The sequence below is a fragment of the Empidonax traillii genome, unplaced genomic scaffold (assembly GCF_003031625.1).
Source record: "Empidonax traillii isolate 1590-97213 ecotype Southwest subspecies unplaced genomic scaffold, ASM303162v1 scaffold284:size1552100, whole genome shotgun sequence".
Classification (NCBI taxonomy): Eukaryota; Metazoa; Chordata; class Aves; order Passeriformes; family Tyrannidae; genus Empidonax; species Empidonax traillii.
The window spans coordinates 33,900-55,813 of NW_020955477.1; the positions used below are offsets into that span (position 1 = coordinate 33,900).

A 21,914-nucleotide genomic window follows, 5' to 3' on the forward strand; every position below is an offset into this window, starting at 1 on the left:
AGATGGAGGAGGTGATGTGCAGCTGGGGTGGGGGCATGTCACCAGTCACGGTTGGTGGTATTTTTGCTGGCAGGTCGTGCTCTTCTCTGGAAGTGGAAGCTTGGTGGAAGAAAACCCTGTGCTTTATCTCTCGGATGAAGGCAGTGCTAGAGGGTTGAAGAGGCCCTGTGTACCTGGCACGGTTGCCCCACATGTTGCCCCTCCCTTTGAGGGGCAAGATGGTCAGGCTGATTTAATTCTGAGTCCCCACTCTGTCACTGTCCTCAGAACCAGCAGCACCTCCTCTTTGTTGTGCCCCGCTGCAGGTCAACTGTTGATCCCCCCTGTGGGGATGGGGCAGGTGCCTTCTCTTTTTCCCGCCGCAGGAGCTCTTGGACTAGGAGGAAACACAAGGCAAGAAAGGGCTCTTTTCTCCTGTTGGTGGTGTGGGATGCAACGGCCACCCCTTCCCACCCCAGGGAACCATCCCAGAGTTCCCCTAAGCTGAGGACACCATTACACCTAGATTGGATACTAAAGCAAAATAAAGTTGTGGCTTTGGAAGAAGGCCTGAAAGCCATCTCTGTTGGAGTATCCTGGGATGGATCTGTCCATCCTTCTGCCTTAAGGGGTAGCACAGGCTGGATTGGCTGGGAAGAAGATCTCAGTGGCAGGCAGGAGCAATGCAGGGGGTCAGCTCTGCAGGGGCTTGGGGACGTGGTTCATCTGCTTCTGTTCTCATCTAGAGCCATCACATCACTCACCTATAGCCATGAAGACATCATTTACTTGATGGTTGGATTTTGCAGATGTCTCCATGAACAGGAGGCCTTTTGTCCGTGCAAACTCTGCCCCCTCCTAAGTGGAGACAAGCAGAGTTATTACCCCAGCCTCTTCCAGGGCTGCTTTTTTGGTTATGGTGGCGTTTCATGGTGGGTCAGTAATTGTGTGGTGTCTGAAAACCTTTTGAACTCTCGGCTTTCCTTGGACATATCCCAGTGCTTGCTGGTGAGGGGGTGATGAGGGAACCACAGGCACTCACCTCAGTGGTGACCTCTCGCTCAGCGGCAAGGTCTGTTTTGTTGCCCACCAAAGCAATGACAATTTCATCGGGAAGGAATTTCTTTTCCAGCTCCTCCTGCCACAGCTTTGCTTTCTTGAGCGTTTCCTGGAGAGATGGAGACAAACCCACTCAGTGGTCTGGTTTTGATTTAGTCCCTTCGTTTTAGCAAAGCTGGATGGGTGGCACCAAACCACAGGTGGAAGAGGTGTGGTGGGTAGGTTGTGATTGCCCTCTCTCTGAGAAACAGCTCACCAGCTCTAAAACACCTTTAGGGATAAATCAACCATGGATGGGATGCACCCTTTAGGCATGGCAGCAGAAATCATCCCAGGGTGGTGGCATGGTCCTGCATGGGCAGGGACAGCCCCTGGCAAGTCCCAGGGGGAATGTTCACCTTCTCAGGTGGTGCTCAGGTACCACTTTCTGCTCTGCCAAGGACAAACACCATCATTTGGACATCTCTGCCCCACCACTGTGCTGCAGCATGGCATGGAATAATTCTAGCATGGATGGGATGAGCATCCCCTGCCTTACCTCCTTAGCAATGTCATAAACGAGGAGAGCAGCGTGGGCGTTCCGGTAGTAGAGGTGGCAGACGCTTTGGTACTTCTCCTGGCCTGCCGTGTCCCAGATCTCAAACCTGACGGTGGCTTCCTCCAGGTTGAGTGTGTGTGTGAAGAAGGAGCCTGCAAGCAAGATGCAGAGTGCACGTTCACTTTGCAGTAAGAGGAGATAGCTCAGGGCTGCTGCTGTGAGGTCAAACCCATCCCGAGGGTTGGTAACAATGTTCTAATGCACAAAGTTGGGGTGGGTTTCTCATGATCACTGGCACTGCTGATGGGGTAATGTGCTACAAGGCCAGGGGCCCTTCCTGACAGCAGACTTAGGTGGACACCAGGTTTGATGTCAGACAGTTCTGAGCTTTGTGGAACAGATTCCAGACAGAGAGACATCACCACCTTGCTGGTGGGTCAGACTTGTGAGAGCTGTGAATAGGAATATCCACTGAAAGAGTGAGCCTCCATCCCTGTTCCCAGGGAGCAGAGGGCTGCCTGTAGACCAGCCAGAGCCAAGGCAGAGGGATGGGGAGAAGTTCCATGGCACTTTGGTCTCCTCCACCAGCTCTGCAGGTACAGGTGGGGCTGCAGCCTCTGTGCCAGCTGTGCCTTCTTAGGGCAAAAGCCAGGCACGTCATGTAAAATGAACATCTGTAATGTCTAGATGCTGTAGGACCTAGGCAGGGGAGATTGAAACTAGATTATCTTTAAGGTCCCCTCCAATGCAAACCATTCTGTGAGACCCTCCTGAGGTGTCTTAATAGCTGGGAGGGCAGCACAGGCCAAGCGTGCAAAGAGCAGAAGGGCTGTACAGTTTGAATTCCAGGTTTCACTCATTTTGGTGCTCATCTGCCTCTAAAAAGCAGCACTAAGCTGTACTTGTATGATATATTTTGTGGCTTTGCTTATAACCTGGTGCTGAGAAAATGGTTTGCAGAGATGTGAAGGGGAAGGTCTGGCTCTTGGGCAGGTCTGTATCATGTTCAAAAGTGGATCCGTGCTACTATGAGATGCACCAACCAGTTCTTCTCCATCCCACCCTGCTTCAAGCAAGTGGATCAGGCCTGGTCTCTTGTCCAGAGCCATCGAGCAATTGAAGCCACTCACTCACAGCCCACGGTTGGCAGGATCTCCCTGAAGTCGTTTTTCACATATCGGTAGGCCAGGCTTGACTTCCCCACCGACATGCTGCCCAGCAGAACCACCTTGTACGTGTAGGTGGGACGACTCCCCTCCACGGAGGTGCCTGGCATCGTTTCCTGTGCCATGCCCTGCAAGGAAACCAGCTCTGTTCAGTGTACACCTGCAGCTGATCCCAGCCTGATCCTGCATCAGGTCCTGACTGCTGCCAGAGGGACAGGTGGGGGTTTAACCTCGAAATAGGCTGGAATAAAATCATTGATAAAACCTGAATCAAATCTAACACGTCAAAGCATCTGCCACTGACAGTTATGACCAGAAGGTGGGGATCTTTAGGAAGGAACAATCGATGCAAAAAGCCTTCTTGGATGTAGACAAGGAGATTGAATTTGGTGTGTCTCCTTTAAGAGGACATGCTGGGGGCAGTTAATGGCAGAGGGACATCACTCACGGCTGTGCCTTGCTCTCAAGCACACCTTCCTCCCCAAAGTCCTGCTGAAGAGTTCAGGCTGATGTTCTACATTTATTGTGGGTGCTGGTTAGAAGTTATACCAGGAAAGCCAGGTCCTGGCATGGAGGTGATGCTGCTGCCAGCTTGCCAAGGGCACTGCCCAGGGAATGGATGGGCATCAGAATGGGATCTGATGGGCTTTTTGTGGCACCACTGCTTTGAGTCAGCAAGTTGCTTGAAAAAGCAGGAGCAAGAGGACCTGGCTCAAGCACCCCCGAGGACAGCAGCACACAGAGCAGATGGCACGTGCTCCTGCACTGTGGTAGAGAACGCCCAGACAGACCAAGCCCATGAAGTCTCACACTTTATGACTGTGTCAGCACAGAGCATGACTCTGCATTGCTCTGGATGGAGCTACACTGTGTCCAGGGATGGCAGGGAAATACAGACCAGAATAACAGCGATTATCTCAAACCTGATTCCGAGAAAGCTGCTGCAGAGTTTTGGCCAGACCCTGGGAAGAGGATGGTGAGTCTGAGCCCTCCTGGGTGGCACGTGTCCCCTTCTCCCAGCTTTGAGGTCAAGGAAGCACCAGTGCCCTGCTCTTGGTGAGAACTGCCAGCACAGGGCAGCAAATAAGACTGTCTTGGTTTATCTTGGTTCCTCCTTACAGAGCTCCTCCTCCAGAAATACTCATGTGAACAGTTATAAATGAGAGAAGGAAGTTCATGCAGAGCCTGAAGATGAAGGCTTGTGGGGTGTTGAACTCAACAGGATGCTGAGGTGAACACTGCTGGAATGGGGTGCTTCCCTCCATGTGGAAGAAAGCCCTGGTCAGCCAGAGAGCAAGACCAGGACCTGCAAGACTTATAATGAAGATTTAGTGAAATTTCTACCTGGGGCTCAGGAATCTGGCATGTGAAACCTTGCTGTTGACCAAGAATTACCTGTATGAAGACACCTGACAGCAGCACTAGCAAAGTAGTTTCTGGCCTGGGAAGGTCTCTGCAACTCCCTTCCCTGACAAAAGCCCCTTGTTCCTGAGAGCTGCTTGTCCCACGTGTCTCCTTTATTTTGCCTGTCCTTCCCCTGCAGGCTCCAGACCTTTAATTCTTCATTAAAGGCTGTCCTTAAGAGCGTTCCTCGGTTGGCTGAACTCAGGTCTGTATCTTTAGATCCAAATAGCTTTCCTGCTCAGTTAGATGGGCTTTAATTCCCTTAAAAAACCCCACAGGTAACACCATTTTCCCCAGCTCATAGAACTCCTGTGATGAAGAGCAGGATTGTAGTTTGTGTGGGACAGCTGGTCAGGGGTGGGTAATATTATTTAAGCTGGAAAAAGATAAACCTTGCAACACAGCTTAAATGTGCTCCTTGTGGTATTGGTCACATACACTTGCCTCTTTGTAGGCTGGAAATAAGACTGCCATCCATTCTGGGCAGTTACTGTCGGTGATAAGCCATAAAACTCTCTAAGGAAGCAAGAAGCTGCTTGAAAACCACCCAAGATTATCCATGTTAAACTCAGATTCTCGTCATTTCCCTCTGCTGCTCTCTGTTCAACGCCAAAAGGTTGAGTTGATGCTGGAACAAAACTCAGCTGAGATTTATTGCAATGAGTTTTGTCAAAGCTCATTTTGAACAATTTCTTTCCCAGAGGGTATCTCCCTTTCCACCCAAGGAGAATAGCAAGGAAGCAAAACAAGTGGCTTTATTCTTTCTGGTTCAACGGAGAACAGGGGAAAATGGTGGTGGTTTTGTTCATTGTTTGTTTGTTTGGGTTTTTTTCTTAGTTTTGTTTTTTTTTTCCTTTTTTTTGGTTTTGTTTTGGGTTTTTTGTTTGTTTGGTTTTTGGTGTTTTAGGTTTTTGTTTTGTTTGTTTTTGTTGGAGTGTACAGAGTAAAAACCTGCACTTGCTGGCTAAGGGACTACAGGAAGAGCATTCAGACATCTCTTGTGGTTCATAGTCACCTCCTGTGGCTGCTTTCTGCCTTGGGGAAGAGACTGTCAGTAAGACTTGGCTTAGGGTTAAAGTCAGCTCCACAAATTCCAGGATGCTGTCCTGGCAGGGTCACCAGTCCCTGCTCCAGGTGTGGATGTCACAGCAAACATCATCCCTGTCCTTTCAGCCAGTGTCTGTGCTGCTGAGGAAACACAGGCTTGCTGTTCATCCGTGGAAACCTCGCTGGCTTCCCTGAGCAGATCCAGGAGAAATACTGACAAAAACTTTCCTGTGGATTTCTGTGAGTTCAATCCCAGCAGAGTGTAGGTGCATGCTAGAAAGTTTCTGTCAGCATAACTAGAATAAGTTTGGTTGATCTTATTACGAACTCGAAGCTCTGAAGAAGTCACTAATGCTTTGGTGTAAAATGGCTTTAACAAATTTTTCCACACAGGCCTTCAGAGGCTGAGGTGTAACCTGAACTGGGACTGCTTAGATGCTGGATTTTGTGGCTTTTTATTTTGATCCTGCTAAAGAATTAACTCAGCAATTTGGGGAGCAGCTTGGGGAACAGCTGAGGTGTTGCAAGTCCTGTCCTTGTGCCTAGAGGCCCTGCTGAGGGGCAGGGAAAGCTGAACCTGCTCAGATTGGGTAGAGTCAGAGTTAAACCAATTTATCTTCAATCGACTGTAAAAATCCTGCTGGTGGATTTAGCCTCCAGATACAGCTTAACATTTTGTGACAGCTGTGTCTAGCAGCAGATATTCGGGGCAGGATTGCTTGATCTTACACTTACCTTGAAGGTAAGTAGCCAAATGGCCACGGCACAGATCATTTCTCACTTCCTAACAGAGGATTAAACATTGCTGCGCCCAGGAAATCGTGTTCTCAGCCAGACACCCCCATTCCCCTGTCTCGGTGTCTCCTCTCTCCTTCCCCTGGGCCAGCTCTGACTGGCATGAATCAGCTCTGTCCCTATGGAGCCCACTGTAAATCAACCTAAAGGTGATCTGTTTGCCAGAGCAGCAATATGGCACTTGGACCATCCACTTCCAAGAAGGGACCTGACAAATATGTTTATGAGGGTGACTCAGTGGATTAGCATCAGCAGGAAAGTGGATTTTTTTTCTAAGGAGTACCTTTTCAAACTCGTTGTTTATCAGCAGAAAGAATAGTAATAAAGAGAAACATGAGGGGATAGGGTAGATATTTGTGCTAGAATGTGACAGCAAGGGCTTGGCTTTTGCCGTTTAGTAAATTAGTATCTCTGGAGCATTTTTAACCTGGGGTGGAGGGATCCTGGTGTATTTATTGTGAGGAGATAAGCCTTTCTTTTCCAAAGGAAAGCAGTGGGGAAAAAAAAAAAAGGAAAAGTAATGCACACTTTTTTGAGGATGAAGTTACTGAAAAGTCTCATTTAAGACTCTTTAACTTCCTGGGAAATTAATGTCGTTTAAGTGTAATGATGTCTAATTGATGCTTAAGCTTTTCTAAACCACGAGCTCTAAGAAGGTCCTAAAACAATTAAAGACATTTGCAGGGTTTCTGCAGGGATGCAGCAGTGAACCAAAACCACAGTTAATGAGCTCCTTGATAAAAATACAGGACTTCAGTGCTTATCTGTGTCAGTCTGCAGTATCCAACCCTGCAATTTTTGGACACAATACTTCAGGTTCTTTCGCATTTAGATACTTAATTTTTTCCCCCACACAAGACATTTGTGATGCACCTACCTCCCCAGCTAACTTCTAGTATTCAGCTTAAAGCAATTCTCTGCTTTTGGGAGCCCTCTCCTACCTGCTAAAGCTCTGGCAGCGCTGGTGTGGGAGCGTGGACACTCGGAAAATTCACTTAAGCCAAGGTTACCAGGGGATACAGAAATCCCAACTGCAAAAACTTAAGGTGTAAACACCATTAGATTTACATAGTGCCAATTTCTCAGGGCAATCAGCTCTCCTCAGAGCTAAGGGGAAGAGAAAAAGGATCATTAACTGTGCTGGGAAATGGTGACAGCAAGAAATGGAGCTTGCCCTGGGCTGTGGGACACACCGAGCACTCTGCTAAGACCTTTGCTGTAGCTCTTGGCTGCTTGAGAAGATGAGGGGTAGGGCAGAGGGCTTCCTAAGTCTTCCTAAAACCTCTTCTCTTGGGCAGAGACTCACTGAGGATTGTGCCACCCTTTGTACTGGCTGCACCTTTGTGCCTTGGGTGCAGGGCTGCTTCCCAGTGGGAGGATGAGAGTCCTGGTGCTGGAAAGGCACCTTGGACATGGTGGGTTGGGTCTGGGGCCTGCCTCGTGGAGAATCCCTCAGTGAAGGATGCCTTTACCTTCCCGAAGCCTTGCTCTCCTCCCAGAGGTCCAGTCTGTGGTGTCAGGTGTGGTGGGATGGTGGCCCCATCCGTCTGTTCGAGCCTCTCGGTGCCCGGGGCAGGTGAAAACGAAACCACCTGGGAGTGGTGTCAAAGGTGAGAGGAGAGGGGAGATGAGCGAACCTTAGACCTGACGCCAGGTCTAAAGTCTGGGAGCCAGGCAAGACGGGACCACGAGGCTGCCGTCACAGGGAGTGGAGCCGGTGGCCATGCCCACTGCATTCCTTCCCTCCCCCTTTCCCATGCTGGAGTCTGGCAGTGGATGGGTGGATGGACACACACAGAGATGAATGGGGGAGTGGGTTTTTCCCCATGTCACGGGGTCCAAGGCCAGCCTAGTTACCAGGGGAATGGGGAGGAAAAGCACCTTGGACTCCACCACAGGGGTTTGAGGACCAGGGAGGACTGGGTGTGGAGCCGGCTGGAGACGTGACGTACCAGGGATCTGTCCTTCCCCGGGTTTTTATAGAACAGCAATTTCTGCTGACACACGTTAGACCTGGCTTTGGTCCTGTGCCAGGTATGGGCTCAGGTAATTTAGGTTTGGGATTGCAAAGGAGAATTGTTTTCAGGAGCGTGGTTGATTTACTTTTGGTGTGAGAGGACACACCCGCTTGTCTTGCAGAAGAGCTTGGGAGATACAAAGTGAGCAAAACCTGAGGATTTTACTGCCTGTTAATTAAAATAATAGCTACTTACCCCAGGCAGCTAGGGCTTAGTGTTTTGAAAAACGCTGCTCTTTTAAAATCTGTAATATCTTAAGAGAGAAATCACAACATGTTAATGCATTGGGATAACGGGTCTGGAGTGAAAATGGCAAGACATGATAATTAAATATCTAAATGAGGATAGTTCTGTATTTCTGTCACTTGTCATCATAGTCAGTGTCTTTCCTTCAAGTAAGATATCTGGGAGTGAAACAGAATTCACAAAATCTAGTCCTAATAGGGACTAATAGTTATAGGGAGCAGGGTGAAAAGCAGAAGTCCTACAAGAAAACTTAAAAACAATCACAGCCTAGTTTTGAAATGAGAAGCGTGTCTTGTGACTTCCAAGGCCTGAGCACTGTGACTCAACTGCTTCCCATTTCTACGGTGAAAAGCCATGTACAGATGCCTGAGAGTTGCACAGATTTCATGCAGGAGCAGTGCCCCCACCATGTGGAATCACCATGAGGGGTTTTGGTCTGCGAGCCAAATTGGAGCATTTCCCTTCATTTGGGAATGTGTGCATGGATTTAAACTGTCACAGCAAAATTTGAGGTGGATATACTCAAGCCTGAGAGCAGATTTTACCCTCTTGCCAGAGGGAAGGAAAGTGTTTACCTTCCCAGGTCCTTCCCATCAGCTCTGCAGAAGCTAGAACAGGATCTGGGGATCCTTTGAGGATGATTCCTAAAAACCCTATGAAAACCCAAACTGTCTGAGGCTAATATAATTTCTTTAGCCCCAAATCAGTTTAACGTGCCCCCTTCCCTTTCCCGTAGCTTATTTCCCAAATGAGCTGACCTAAAGCCTTATTTTTTTTCCAGGGCTTTACATCACTCAGTTCTCTGGTGTGAATCTTTGACCTTGTGCCCAATTGTCCTGGCAGAGACAGGGTAGAAAGGTGTTTCAGGAATTTGGAAGGGCTGGGGGCATGGAGCCCTGAGGCTGGGATTGCTGCAGCAAGAATCTTTACCACTGGTTTGGACCTACAAGCTATGGTGTCATCATGCACCTAAATTAAGCATCTGATTTTTAGTAGAAAAAAAAAAAAAAAAGCTGGAAGGCTCTGAAGCCTTATGAAAGGACTGCTTTGTTGGTGCTAAGAGAAACTTGATTACCAGTTTGTGCTGCTGCAATGAGCACCCGTCTCGTGCTCTGTTATTTTCATACCAGTCTCCTCTGCCTGAGCAGATGACACATCTCAGATGCCTTTCGCAGAATATTCTGAGTTGGAAGGGACCCACAGGGATCATCAAGTCCAGCTCTTATGTGAATGGCCCACACAGGGATCAAAACCACGACCTTGGTGTTATTGGCACCACGATCTAATCAGCTGAGCTGACCTCAGGGTCTTTGTGAAGGGCTTTTAGAAAAGAAGATAGTGGGAATGAGATGCCCCAACAAAGTGCTGTGGCCTGGCTGATGTAAATGTCTTGAAGTCCTCCAGAGCCCAGGGGAGCATGTCCCTTGTGTGGGCTGTGTCATCTTCCCCTGGAAAGCTCTTCTCCAGTTCCTGGTGAGTCAGACTCCACTAGAGGGCACAGCTCATCTACCATTTAAGACAAGTCTCATTTCTGCACTGGGCATCCAGACAGACACCAGTGAGTGAAGGTGAGAGGAGATACAGACTGAGGTCTCCTGCCACAAGTGTTTTGGGTGGTCTCCAAACAACCAGGACCTGAACCTTTGCAATAAACACTGTTGTAGTGTCAGAAAGACAGAACTTTTTTGTGTCTGTCTGCTTGCCTGCTACTTCAGCATGTGAATATCTTGCTGTCCTGAATGCTCAGCGTCAGACTCCCTTCACTGTAGAGCAGTTTACAAATAGAGACTGTGTCTGCATCAAAACTGGACGGATAGAGCACCTGCAGTGTCCTGCACAAAGCTGGGTGTGCACCTTGCTCAGCTGTGCTTCTGCAGTGAAGGGTTCCCCACCTGAAATAAATTTTACTGGTAAAACCTGGACACTGGTTGTTTTTCTGAGGTCCAGGGATTGCATTTCATGTTATGCTTGCCTGATGTAATTATGTCATGAGAATTTGCAGGACAGGTCTGGCTGCAGGAGAGGTATGGATCAAATACTCCAGCACCATTTGAGCACCTGTAACCTTCTTGTAGGTATTCCTCTACTGCTCCACCTCAGCCTTTATCCTTGATTTTTAACTGTGAAGGAAAGGTATATCAGTAGTGTACAGGAATGCCAGAGCAGGCCAAAATAAAACTCCTAGATTAAACACACAAGAATAATTCCAGTAATTGTGTATTTCTGCCTCTGCCTGCTGTATAACTTGGGGAAGAATGCCTCTCCTTCTCCCTTTCTCTGAGTAGAAGGATGCAGAAGGACACAGATCTTTATGGAGCAGTTTGGGAGTTCCTAGAGGGTTCTTTTCCAGTGGTTGGGTAGCAGTTGGTTCTTCCTGACTGTGCCTGCTGTGAGGAAGCATCCACATGAGCACTGTAAATCATCCCTTCCTTAAGGAAGAGCAGTTGGTAGAAAAGACAGCAGGGTCTGGTAATAAGGGCACTACCCCAAGCTGAAAACAGAGACTGAAACCCCAGCTTTGTCGCTTGTCTTCCTGTGGGAAGACTTATTTTTTTTTCCCCTGACTTGTTTCTCCCACTCTCCTAGGCTCATTTTCACAGTTTACATGTGCTCCCTGGTGTGCCCTGTGCAGGCAGCCCAGTGCTGGAGGTCTGGTTTCCATCAAGGCTCCCACGCTGCTGGAGCAATGCTTAGACCCTGTATTGCTCAGAAATTAGCCTCAGATTTAACATTTTTGGTCCTCTGAGATCCCTGAATATCATGAAATTGTTTCTGATGGGTCAGTTTTTATCTGAAACACTCCCACTTCTTATTTAGCCTGTTCCAAGAGTACGCTGTGGTCTTGGCAGCCCTGCTCAGCTGAGCACTGTGTGTGCTGCGTGCTTGGGTACCCCCAGGCTCTTGTTTTCTGCTCACATTGCAGCGCTGCTGCACCGTCTCACACAGGGACAGGTGGCTGTGACCTCACCCCTGAATTTGTTTGAAACCTGAGCGTGTTTCAGCTGCCTGGATCACACCCTGAGTGCTGATGCCCGCCTTGCCTCTTGCTCTCTGAAGACCATGTCCAAAAGCACAAGCAGCTTTTCAGGTTGTTGTTTTTTTTTTCCCTCTTTCTGCTGCAGGGGGATGTGGAGTAGGAAAAAAAAAAAAAAAGTTACTTACCTTGGAAGGGCTTTGTGAAAGTTTTCTGGCTTAAACCACAGAGCTGGGGTTTGCTAGAGCTGCTTTAAAGTTCCACCTGCACAGATTGAAGGCACTGCAGCACAGTTAAAGCAGGATGAGCTCACTAGATACCACTCTCATAGCTCACTAGGTGGAAATCCTCGTTTGTTTTTTTGAGAAGCAAATTATCTGTAGTGCATGTGTATGAGCAGGTATTTTGGAAAGTGTGGGGTGAGTACTTGACAGCCTCTGAATCCTGCTGTTGTCGTGTGCTGTGGTCTGGTGGCTTTAGGGCTCTGGGCTGTGCTGAAAGCTAACAGTGGACACAGGCCACTGCTGATCTGATGTGAAGCCCCTGCTGCTGCAATCTGCTCTCTCTGTAGGTTCTGATGGGCTGCCTCTGTATTGCCAGGCGTTCTGAGAGTGTCAGCTGTGGTCCTGATGCTGTTGCAAAGCCAACACTGTGTCTGTTGTGAGCTCTGGCTGGACAGAAGTGGGGTTATGGCCAGATTTAGACAGCTGGCCATGGGCATGTAGAGAGCAGAATCAATGGTCATAGAAATGTGGCTTTTGTTGTGACCTTGCCTAAATGATTTTGGCTTCTGGACCAGCCATAGGACAGACAACTTGTCTCTGCACCATCAACTTCAAAAGGAACCAGTCCCCTATGTGTGAGTATATATAGCAGGCCTTGCTTTTGGGATGCAACTATTTTGGTGTAGCTGGGGTTGCTATAACTGAGTTCTGACCAGAGTCTGCCTGTGGTCTGACTGGCTGCTGCAGAGCAGCTCTTCTCACTGTGAGCCTTTGAGTCTCGCTTTGATCCTTTGTGTGTTGGTCTGAGGAGCCCGTGGCCAGCTTCGAGAGAGGTGGGCACGCTGCCTCTTGCTAAGCAAGCCAGCCTGGCACTCGTCAGCAGCCTCAGAAATAAGCTGGGGCTCTTCTGTGTTTAAAAGCCTGTTTGTTTCAAGAAGGAACATCTGAAACCATGGTAAACGAAATAAATTCAAAATAATTAGTCCATCCAGAGGCCACAACAAGTGGTGGTCTCAAAACTGTTTGCCACACTGTGCTGTAAAATGTGCAATCCCTTGTTTGCGTGATGGTTCTCACAGAAAACATGGGTAAGGAGTTAAATCACAGAGGCCTGGCTTGGAAAGGAAATGCTGTTTCTAAGTGTCCTGATCTTTGCTGTTTCTCCTTTTCTGCATGTACAGCACTGTCATCAGCTGGTGCAAGATGAACCTCCTGAAGACCCAGGGTAGCCCAATAGTGATCAGATAGGCGAGGTTTGTCACCACTGCAGGGGAGCATTCAAAGATCATTTTGTTAGTTTTGAGAGGAGGAAGGGTTATGCCTTCCCTAATGAAAAAAAGATTGGGGTCCTCACTGCTTCACAGATAGAGATTTAAGAAATATATTAAGGATTGGTGGAGTTGAAATGATGAAAAATCATTTACACTGTGGCTTGAAACTATAAGCCTGCCCTGAACTGCTTCAGGCTTCTAAAATGCTAGTCTTCCTATATTAATTATTAACATCACTAAAACACTCCAGAGATTGTCCTGGAAACATTAAACAAGCCTAATATTAATAGCTCCCAGATGATAAGTGATGGTGAACATTAGCATGTGTTAAAGACTGAGGAGGGAAAATAACTACGGACTACAGTAAACATTTGAAGTATAGTGGCATTAAATTACATAAAGAACACAAGTGTGAACCACAAGAAAGGTTTCCCAACAGCATTGCCTGCTACTGTTTGAAGAGACAGGTGAGATTGTTTACACCTTTGAAATTACACTTGACAGGTCACAATTAAATAGCCTCGAGGAACAGGGATGTGCTGAGGCTCCTGCCGTATGTCTAATAAGTAAAGCGCAGCTTTTGTGAAAGGTAAATGTGACTTCCTCGAGTAAAAATGTCTGCACTGAACATTTTGTTCAAACTTCATGTTCTCTTTTACTCAGCAGACCTTGGCCAGGAGGATCCCCCTCCACGAGTCCAGCCCACCTTGCCAGAGGAGCTGTGATGAGGAGACCTTTGGCTCTGGGTTGGGTACCTGACTTCAAAGGGAGAGAGGGCTCCTGAGGGGTCTGGAAAAGAAGGAAATGGTTCTGTGAAATAAGAGACATCGTTATCTGACAAGGTGAAGCTTTTGCAGCATTTTACATGATTAAAGCACTTAAGCACTCTCTTCCAGGTGCGGGGTCTGGTGTCTACCAGGAGCTCCATGTGCTGCTTCTTTTGCCAGTGGGGATATCACGTTTGGAATGGACTTTAACCTCTCTGGAAAATTTTGTGGCAACTGGCCAGCTGGCTTAAGCTATTAGTCTGGGACTGGTGCATGCTCACAGAGTGATCACTCATGTTCCCTTAGGAAACCAGGCTAAAAATGGATGTAGGCAATACCTTTCCGAGGAAAGGGCTATAGAGAAGCTCCCTGACAGCCAAAAGTTGCTCCCAGCTCAGTAATCTCCCTCAGAAGCATTTCATCTCTCTGTGTTTGTGACACAGTTGCAATAAATGCAACTGAGAACAGTTTGCCTGTACTTGGAAAGAGGAATAGTTAAGCAATGTTGCATAGCACAAACTTGGAAAGTTTGTGTGGGTGTGAATATAAGTTTAGTTTTCCTGAAGTCCCCACCCAGCTTTAGGATGTGTAGCCCAGACAACTTCACAGGGCGTTTTATGATGAGTTTTGCCTCTCCATGCTTTGCAACTAGGCTGGTGGCCACAGCATCATCCTGCTTTTTTCAGGTCACGTCTAAATGTTTGGCTGGTGTTCAGTTGGTTTTTAGTCTCAGGCACTGGCTGTTACAGGCATGGTCTGTAAAGGCACAAGAATAGAAATTATTTCATCAGTATGAGCCTGAGTAACCTCGTTTAGGGCCAGATGCTGCTGGAAGAGTTGTAAAGCTTAGGCAGAGGTGAAATGAGTCATCTGTTGCCAATAAACTTGGATGGAACAGAGATGCCTTGGGGAGGGGGGGGTGGGGTGTGGAACCATTATCTGCTGTTACCTAGAGCAACCCCTTCTATAATTGAAAAATATATTAAAAATTATTTTGGGAATTTCTAATTAGTTGAGTTGAACCACTAATGCGCTCCGGATGTTTCGGAAACTTAAACGAGGAACTTCCCCAAAAGAGGCCACACAGAGAAGTGTCTTTTCTTTCTTTCCCCTCTACCACCACAGCTCCAAGGTCAGAGAGGATGAAAACCTCTGTAGAAATTGAAGTTGGGCAACAAAGGTGGTGCCTGCCAATCCCTGGCGAGATGCCTCCTTCTAACAGTGCCCAGCCCTACGTGGCTTAAGGCTGGAAACCCTGCAACAAGTCGTTATATCAAGTAGCTGTCCTTAGGGAAGGGCACAGCTAGGAAAGGCAGAAGGCAAAAGGAAGGAAAAGCAGAAGCTTGTGGCTGAGGCCATTCTACTCTTGACTCTGGCATCTGTTTCCAGCCCACTCCTTGACAAGCCATTCAGCTGGCTATGGAAATTAGGTAGTTTCTAGATGCAAGCACATATTTTGCTTTCTGTCCAGTTTGGGGTATTCAGTGCTTTATCTATCTATTTGTTTGTTTATTTGTTGTTTTTACAGCAGCTGAAATGAAGGAGTTCTGCAGCAACTTATTGTGTTGGGGGGGAAAAAAAAAAAATCTTCTTTTAATTGTTGCTACATTTGGAGGGAAAACTAAACACTGGAGACTTTGACAACACTTACCTGGCTGCTTTGGCTCTGTAGATGGAGAACAGAGGAGTTAATTCCTTCACATTCCTACAGGGAAGGATCAGGAGAGTTTTAGTGCTGTCTATAATTAATCCTGTGGAAAAGCCTACAGGAATATGGCAGTGCATGGTACCTGCTGCAGGGCTGGGATGGGCTGCAGGAACTGACGGTGCACAGTCAGGCAGAGAGAGCACTGGGCAGATGAGTCAGTCCCACATGCCATTCATCAGTCACTGTGCACGGAAAACCAGGAATGCTGTGGATGCCAGAAAAATGTGTTATCATTTAAAATCAGATGCACCAACTCTGACACATGTAACATCTGAAATGTTTTGTCTCCGTTTCCTCTAATGTTTTGTTACCAGCGTCATCTTCCACTTACCAGTTTAGGCAAACTTCTTTATTTCAGGAAACTATAATGACCTGCCTTCCTGCCCTACTAGCGATTATCACAGCTGGAATCTGAGATCCTTTTGCACCAGCATGGTTTATTTTAGGTAAGCCAGGAATTGTTAGCTGACACTGCCTGTTTGCTGCTGCTCTGTGTAGGTGGGTGACCAGAGAGGTGACAGGAGATGGGGTAGCAATTCACAGCTTCAGGTCATAATGCAGAACCACGAGACATCACACAGGTGCTACTCTGTCTGATGGCAAGTGGTTGGAACTGTTCCCTGAGAAGATACCTGGCGATTTTTCATTTTGCTGTTAAATAGGTAAGTGGAAAACACACCTCTTTGCTGCCAAGTATGAAAGTGGGATAGAAGCAGGGCACTGTTTTCTGTGCTCAAGAAAAGGGACAGTTTGCCTCTGACTTGTGTTCTGGATGAGTCTGGATAGATTTCCACTGGGACACTAAACAGCACCTCCTTCCCCCTCTTCCACATCAGCTGAGAGATTTTTAACTGTGATGTGGTTTCCCAAAAGCTCTTCCAAAAGCATGTTCATATGGCATTTTACAGAACAGTATGACTAATTAGCGCAAGCACTTGGTCTTTTACAAACAACTGGCTGTTTTCAGACCATGTGTTGTGGCTATGTTTTACTCCAGTCCAAAACAACTGGAGTTTAGGAAAATATGGAGGGCCTGATTGGAAAATGTGGCTCAGCTTAACTTTGCAACATTTGGGATGGGAGTGGATGAGGCCACACACAGCATGGAGCAGAAAAAATATGGGGAAAATTAAACAAGCAGGCAGCATCAAGGCCTTGGAGCAAGGCCACGTGATTCCTCACTCTCATGTCTATGCCCTGTCAGTGGGGTGAGGACACCAGCACAACGACAGCAGGAATGCTTTGATATATTAATCCCAAACTGCAGAGCCAGTTCCTCAGCTGCTTCAGCTGATGTAATGCATTGTTTTCGGCAAAGCCATCCCAATTTTGTCTGGCTGAAGGACTAACTAGTTCAGATTATTTTTTTGACAGAAACAGAGGCTGTATGCCCAAATTAAATTGCATATTTATCTCTTGCCTGCCTTCTGCCCAAGCCCTGTGAAGAAAAGGCAGGGATGCAGGCACTGTACTAGCCAAGCATCCCCCAGTCTGGAATAGGTTTTATCCCTATAGCAACTTGAGATAGGGAACAAGGAGTGTTTTTAGATTAGGTGGAAAAGACTAGGATATATTTTCTTCTGAAGATAGCCTGGAGCTTTCTAAAAATTCAGGGGTTTTTACATATCAAGAGGGGAAGCCACAGGAGGCGAAACAGCCAGATTTTGCAGCTCAGCGGTGCTGTGGCAGGCCAGGAATAGCGGATAGGAGCACAGATAGCAAACAGCAGACCATGACCATCCATCTCTGGGAGCCAGGCACCACAACTGGTTGCTGTTCAACAGCCTGGGATGGGTTTGGCTCCCCACAACCACAGCTGCTGTGGAGTTGGCTTCCCTTTGCTTTGCACTGAAACACTCTGAGCCATGGCGTGTCTGTTGCTAATTAGATTAGGTCTGCAGAGGCTGCATTGAGTGAGTTCCCATTTTCGCCCAAGATGAGCTGTTTTCAGCGAGCTCAGTGATCGTTTGCACATTGCAGGTAAGTTCCCAGCCTGGCACAGTAATGCAGAGCTTGCCCCTGTCGGTCTGGGTGAAGGCTGGTTTATGTCCTCCAAACAGAAGCATCAATGGGACCAGAACAACCTCTCTGGGGTCGTTGGGTGTCAGCTGTGATGGATATTCACGTGGCAGATTTACTGGCAGGGTGAAAAGCCTGCAGTGTTTGGACTAGTGCTTGTTAAGGCAGACGGACTCTTGGTATAGTGCTAACCACAGACTTAACATACTTCACCCTCGCTATCCGAAAACAGCTTTTGGATGCATGTCCAGAAATTTAGCAAGGAAGCCCTGATTTCCAGACTACAGTTATATATGGCCTGTTCAGCTGTATGCTTTTATGCTAACTTGGCTCCAAGTTTTACACAGCATCATCCCCATCCCACTTATCTCCAACAGAGTTTATAGGCTAGACAAGCCAACCCCTTTTCATCTCAGTAAAGTCCTCCTGCTGCTTATCTTAGGAGCTTTTCTCTCCACAGCTATTCAAGTTTGGTTCCTTTTTAGCATGGAAAAACAGACTTGCAGACACCATTTTAGGTAAGGTCTTACAGATGGTTGTGCAATGACTCTTTCCTGAAGTGCTCCAATGTTAAATGCAATTTTTTTGGTGTTTGTATTGTGATGGTGGCACACAACCAGTCTGTGACCAGTTTATGACCCCTGAACTTCCTCTTTTTTGCTTATTAACACCTGATGAGATAATGAATTTAGCTCTTGTCATGGTATTGGCTGTGTGCTTGATTTCACACCACTTGTTTCTCAAGTCCTTAACCACTTGTAGAACTTTATCCTCCTTTTTTGGTGACACTTCATAACACTGTGTCATCAGCTTATTTCATTAGTGCTGCCCTATTTGTGTCAGGGTGCTGATGAAAATACTAAATGAAATCAACCCCAAGAGTAACCTTTAAAAAACTCCCTCTGAAGGAAGATTCTTCCTCAGCCTTGAAAGAGATCCAATATCGAGACCTTGAGATTTCCAAAGTGGCATCTTCAGTGACCTGCAAAAAATTTATGGGTGAAAAACTCTGTCATGGTATGCTAAGGTGACTAGTGGAGGCCAGTAAGTCATTGAGGGGTTTTGGTAAGGTGAAGGCAACAAATAAGCCCTCTTCAGAAATATACCCACACATTTAGTATAGCATGTAAGTTGCTGTTGGTAAAAGTGATCAAGATAATTGTCTGCTGCTGTTGTGAGATTTTTTTTTTTTTTTTCCAGTCCTCCTAAAGCTTGGCTTGGAAGCTCTCAACTTCATAGACTGTATTCTCCTTGGTCAACCCAAGCTCGTGGATCTCTTTTCTGGACCACCCGGGAAGACACTTGTCAGTTCTGGCTTTGCTATGTGAGTACAAGCCCCAGGCTAGACATGACAAAGCTAATTAAGGTTCCCAGAGGGTCAGAGCTCTGCTGATGCAAATAGCGACTCTGCTGACTTGAAAAGACGAACCAACAGTAATGAATTTCATCTGGATGAAATCTGCATGGACACTACCACTCTCCTGGGCCCTGTCTTAACGCTGTTCAAACGTGGCAGCACCTGAGAGCTTTTCCCAGGAGGTCTGATTTGCTGGAGAGGATCATCTTGGGCTCCTTAGGAGGTCTCATAAAGTAAAAGACCTTTAGTTGCACCAATAGTTTTTTTTTTTTCTGCAGAATTTCAGTGCCAACACATACTTGTCTGCGATGTAAGTTTTTTCCACTAATAAATCCACAGGCCTTGCTGGATAACGCTGCTGTTTGCAAAATACTACAATGCTAATGGAGCTCTGCTCCTGTCACATATCTTGACAAAACAAAATATTTGCCTCCTAAGTATATATTTTCCAAGGTCTTCAAGATTTCCACTCTCCTTGGACTAATGGGTATCTTGTTAAAGCTGTCAGGCTTCATTTCTGGTTTGGCAGATGCTGTGACCTTACAGTGGAACATTTTGTTTTAACACCATCAGTTAACAGTGTTAACACCATCCTCGCCACTGAATTCCCCTATCCCAGGGCTTGCTGCTAATAGAGATGTAATCACATTTTCCTGCACAGAATATAAAAACACCCATTTTATTATGTAAAAGAGGTCTGTCGAGTACACCACCACCAGTTTTAACAGCTGATTGCTTGTTCTGATTCTCAAGAGTGAGGTTTTTCAAGACAGCTCTGTTTAAGAGTGGAAAATTGTATCTTTTGGGTGTGCTCTGCACAAAACAGCCTCCTTGCACACAGGACACTGGAGAATGAGGTACGTACTGTGCACTTGAAATAGAGCCCTTTAAAACTGGCACGGGATACTCAGTGTTGTCTGAGTATCATTAATCACCCTCACGACTCTCAGACAAAATGAGCTTCGAACTCATGTTGCTTGTTAAAATAAGAAATGTACGTTCAGTATTTCATTTTCACTCACTGCGCTTCGTAGTGCAGCCAAAACTAATGTTTTTTGAATCATTATTTCATATTTATCTGAACAAATTCTGTATGTATAGTATTTTTATAACAAGATGGCTTATTTTGTCTATATTAAAAGAAAAAATTACTGTGTGTATCTGGAATGTGAGAAAAAAAGGATTTCTTACACTGCAGTGCATGTTCAATGTGTGATTTGAAATCTGACTGCAGTCACACAATAGCTTGTTCTTTTCCAATTCCTCTGCTTTATTCTTATCTTCACCCTCCTTCCTCCCTTTCCCCTCCTTTCCTCCATTTTCCAGTGTTTCTTTCCCTCTATTTCTTCCTCCCTTTTTCTTCCCCCATTTTCTTTCACCGTTTCTTTCCCCCCTTTATCCTCCTCCCTTTCTTCTCCCCCTTCTTCCCTTACTTTCCCCCTGGATTTCTTTTTCCCCTCTGTTTCTTTCTTTCCCCCTCCTTTCTCCAACCCATTTCTTTCCTCCTTTCCCTGTATTTCTCTTTCCCTCTCTTCCCCTCTCTCCACCCCTTTGCCTCATATTTCTCTTTCTTTCTTTCTTTCTTTCTTTCTTTCTTTCTTTCTTTCTTTCTTTCTTTCTTTCTTTCTTTCTTTCTTTCTTTCTCTCTTTCTTTCTCTCTTTCTTTCTCTCTTTCTTTCTCTCTTTCTTTCTCTCTTTCTTTCTCTCTTTCTTTCTCTCTTTCTTTCTCTCTTTCTTTCTCTCTTTCTCTCTTTCTTTCTTTCTCTCTTTCTTTCTTTCTCCCTTTCTTTCTTTCTCCCTTTCTTTCTTTCTCCCTTTCTTTCTTTCTCCCTCCCTCCCTCCCTCTCTCTGCTTCCTCTCTCCCCTTCCCTTTGTCCCCTCAAGTGGTAGGTTTTTGGACAGAAACCTGCCTGGCCCAAGGCTCAGTTGGCCGTACAGCTGAGCCTCTGCAGGGCTTTCAGCCAGGCAGGCAAAGAGCACCGATGCAAATCTTACTGCACCCCTGAACGGGAAATTCCTTTCATGGATACGGTGATGCAGCTGCACAGGTGGCTGAAATCCCTGGGTAACAGGGACCTAAAAATAAGGCGCTGCCCCGCCTCTCTGGCTGGAATTCCTCAAAGGGCAGGGGCAAATGCAAGGATAGGGGCTCAAGGAAGAAGTTATGCAGAGCCTGAAAGGGTGATAGTGCTAAGCCAGGCCCTGGGGAGGTGAAGAAGGGAAGCCTGAGGGATATCTAGGAAAACCAGACCCAGCAAGGCTTTGCCTCCAGGGTGAGAGCTTAGTTTATGGCCCTGGTGTTGCCTTGCAGAGCAGGTCCCTTTTTATCCACTTGTGTGTGGTCAGAGTAAACTTGATGCCGAATGTGAGGATGTGATGCACGTTTTAATGCCCAAGCAAGGTGAGGTACTCATCCATCCACTTCTGCTGACAAAAAAATCATTTCTTTCTTGTAAGATAAACAGTCCCAGGTGCAAGGAGCAGCATCGATGCAATACCTCTACCCAGTTAATTTGAGGATGACCCAAATCTCAGGTGCTGAATGTGAAAACTGCCAATATACACTGAGCAGGCAGGTGTTGGCTTTTACCTTTATCAAGTTTAAATCAATGGTAAAATTAAGCCATAAAGATTAAATGCAGCTTTCTGGTCAGAGGAGAGTGGGTGGGTTTTATAGCCTTTTTTTTTTTTTTTTTTTTTTGTGTGTGTGTGTGTGTAATAAAGTAAGCTTGAGAGACTTTTAATTTGTATTTGAGAATTAGTGTGAAAATTGAGGTGTAAGAGCTGTGACAGGAATTCCAGAAAATACATTTTCCTTGTCAATGCAAATTAATTAAGCACTGATGTACTTGACACTAACACTAATCGTGTCCATTTACACATAATAGGAAAATTCATTGTTGAAGAGATCCCCCAGGGCTATGAGGCTGTGTGAGGGTTCAGGGCATGAGGAGACACTTTTCTATCCTGTTTCCCCCATATTTGTGGCAGAGGAACACCCCAGCTTTACCGCTGGTGAGGTTTTGATGCCCGTTTCCATGACTTCTGGTAAATTTACTGTGTCCAGTCTGGGCTCCTCAGTACAGGAGAGACATGGAGTGGGTTCAGTGGAGGGCAGTGAGGATGATTGGGGGATTGGAACATCTCTCTCATTTGAGGAAAGGCTGAGGGAGCTGAGCCTTTTCAGCCTTGAGAAGATCCATGTCTGTCAGTATCTGCAGGGAGGGTGTCAGAGTATGGTCCAGGTAATGCTCTCTGATGCCCAGCAAGAGGCAGGAATTGATGCTCAGGAAGTTCCACCTGAACATGAAGAAGAACTTGTTTCTTGTGCAAGTGACCGCA

At 46.5% G+C, this 21,914-nt stretch overlaps 1 protein-coding gene across 1 annotated transcript; it reads right to left on the reverse strand.

Moving 5' to 3' along the window:
• Positions 1-263: 263 nt before the first annotated feature.
• RAB17 (RAB17, member RAS oncogene family) lies at positions 264-7,584 on the reverse strand. Its single transcript, XM_027890336.1, has 6 exons — positions 7,461-7,584; positions 2,711-2,870; positions 1,577-1,728; positions 1,022-1,147; positions 744-837; positions 264-376 (listed from the first exon to the last, which is right to left on the reverse strand). Exons 2-6 carry the CDS (start codon positions 2,865-2,867, stop codon positions 264-266), a joined length of 642 nt encoding a protein of 213 aa, XP_027746137.1. The 5' UTR covers positions 2,868-2,870; positions 7,461-7,584.
• Between the last annotated feature and the right edge of the window lie 14,330 nt (positions 7,585-21,914).